The sequence below is a fragment of the Cololabis saira genome, chromosome 22 (assembly GCF_033807715.1).
Source record: "Cololabis saira isolate AMF1-May2022 chromosome 22, fColSai1.1, whole genome shotgun sequence".
Classification (NCBI taxonomy): Eukaryota; Metazoa; Chordata; class Actinopteri; order Beloniformes; family Belonidae; genus Cololabis; species Cololabis saira.
In genome coordinates, this window is record NC_084608.1 from 32942900 (window position 1) to 32945603 (window position 2704).

At 43.7% G+C, this 2704-nt stretch overlaps 1 protein-coding gene across 1 annotated transcript in view; it reads left to right on the forward strand.

Annotated features, from left to right (window-relative positions):
* The first annotated feature begins 750 nt into the window (after positions 1 to 750).
* Positions 751 to 2704, forward strand: part of LOC133423509 (SH2 domain-containing protein 1B-like) — an 8618-nt gene continuing 6664 nt past the window's right edge. The window contains exon 1 of the mRNA XM_061713705.1: positions 751 to 984. Within this exon, the coding sequence (XP_061569689.1) occupies positions 842 to 984 (143 nt within the window). The 5' untranslated portion in view covers positions 751 to 841. The remainder of the gene's footprint in view (positions 985 to 2704) is intronic.

Sequence of the window (2704 nt, forward strand, 5' to 3'; positions counted from 1 at the left end):
TAGGAAAATCTGCCAGTGGGACAAGATTTATCTTCTTATTACAAGCAAAAAAATCTTGTTCCACTGGCAGTTTTTTCTACTTATTTCAAGTGAAAATCTACTTGAAACAGGTGAAAATTGTAGTTTTTTCCAGTGATGAGTCTTGTTTTAAGTGTAATGAGATTTTTTTACTAAAATTAGACATTTTAACTAGAAATAAGACAAATATTCTTGTTAAGATTTTGAGTTTTTGCAGTGATCCATGTTACTTATCCTGTGAAGGACAGAGTCATATTGATAAGTTCAGAAAAGTGTTTTTTATTGTTGTGTTTTGATGTATTTGATGTAAGCCCAGTGGATATTTAAAGCTTACAGAAGGCTGCATTTAACTGCTGCTATGTCATTCCTGCAGTATTTCTGCAGGTGTTTTGGTCACTGCTATTATTTGTAATATATTATATTATTTGGAATCAGCACAAATGATCTGTCCCCATATGATAAAATCCACCACCCCCCCTGATTTATTTTTACAACTCGAGTACTGGGTCTAGCAGCCCGTCAACTGACCAGCTGGACTCCAGTCTCTGCAAATCAAGGTGTTCACAACACTTGCAGGAAACGTTGGTGTGATGTACGGCGTCCTTTCGTCTCTGTCCCCTCTTGTTGTTTTGCTTTTGTGACATCAAAAAAAACCGTGCTTCCTGTTCAGGCCGAGTCTGTGGTTTTACTTTGTCGCTTTGGTGTGACTTGTGCTGAATCCGTCGGACCTGCCTCTCCCCTACTCCATCACCACTCCGACTCTCCGTGAGAGAGACGGAGAGAGAGAGGTGGATGTCAGTCAGCCGGCCGGCCTCCCGTTGCCATGGCAGCAGCTCTGCCAGCGTGTTACCACGGGCCCATGAGCAAGGCAGAGTGCGAGCAGCTGCTGGGCAGGAAGAACAAGGACGGGGCTTATCTGATCCGGGACAGCGAGACCATCGTGGGAGCCATGTGTCTCTGTGTCTAGTGAGTTCTCCGTCGGGGTCGGGGTCGTCCAGCCAGGACGGGGGGAACTTAACAACCTGCAGGCTCGGTGGCAGCAGCCGGTTCCTGGTTCCTGGTTCCTGGTTCCTGGTTCCTGGTTCCTGGTTCCTGGTTCCTGGTTCCTGGTTCCTGGTACGGTTCTGTACTGAAGACCAAACAAAAGCGGACGAAATTGATGTCAGCAAGTTCTTACTTCTCATGAACTAGTTCAAAGTTCAGTTCACATAGTTTAAAAATGAATGGTTCATGTTCATAGTTCTCCATTTTCACTTTGAACTAGTTCAAATTCAGTTAATTTCAATATTTTTAGGTGAGAAGTACGAATGAAACGCCCCCCTATCCTAAAACTGTTCACTGTGTACAATCATGTATTGTCCTAGTGGCTTTTCAACTTTACTAAAATATGGCAGTGTATGCCCAGAATGTTTGAATGCGCTGCATCGAGGGTAATGTAGTGTGAAGTCGTCGTCTCGTCCAGTATTTTAAATGTAGCACCCGCTGGTGAAATGAGAAGGAGGATTATTCTGTAATAATTGGACCTAAACAATGAAGCTGAAACTCACATAATCTGAACAGATCAAATTCCAGTTCATGATCTGCAGAATGAACAAGTTCACGTTCAAGTTCTTTATTTGCAAATATGTTGCGTTCAGTTCAACGTTCTCACAGAAATGAACGTGTTCATTAAAACTCGTTCATGCACAACACTGGATTTCAGTTCATTTAAAGGAGGCGTGTTTTCAGAGTAATGACCATACCGAGTGTAAGTGCATATATTTAGGCATCTAAAGTAAAGATTGAAGCCTCACGGTGGCGTTTAGACGCCGTGGTGTGGAGGCCGGTCACTGACTGATCTGTTCAGGTGTTCAGGGCTCTGTTAGGTCACAGAACCGGATCAGAGTCGGGTCGACCAGCTCCGTCTTGTTTGAAACTTTCATTTGCTCGGAGGCTGTTGCTAAAATACAATCATTTCTTTATTTAACCAGTTTGGATGATGGAAGGATGATTGATGGATGATGGATGGATGATTGATGGATGGATGATGGATGGATGGATGATGGATGGATGGATGGATTGATGGATGGATGGATGATGGATGGATGGATGATGGATGGATGGATGATGGATGGATGGATGGATTGATGGATGGATGGATGGATGGATGGATGGATGATGGATGGATTGATGGATGGATGGATGATGGATGGATGATTGATGGATGGATGATGGATGGATGATTGATGGATGGATGATGGATGATGGATGATGGATGGATGATGGATGATGGATGGATGGATGGATGATGGATGGATGGATGATGGATGGATGGATGGATGGATGATTGATGGATGGATGGATGGATGATGGATGGATGGATGGATGATTGATGGATGGATGGATGGATGATGGATGGATGGATGGATAGATGGATGGATGGATGATGGATGGATGATTGATGGATGGATGATGGATGGATGGATGGATAGATGGATGGATGGATGATTGATGGATGGATGATGGATGGATGGATGGATGATGGATGGATGGATGGATGGATGGATGATTGATGGATGGATGATGGATGGATGGATGGATAGATGGATGGATGGATGATAGATGATTGATGGATGGATGGATGGATGATGGATGGATGGATGGATGGATGATTGATGGATGGATGGATGGATGATGGATGGATAGA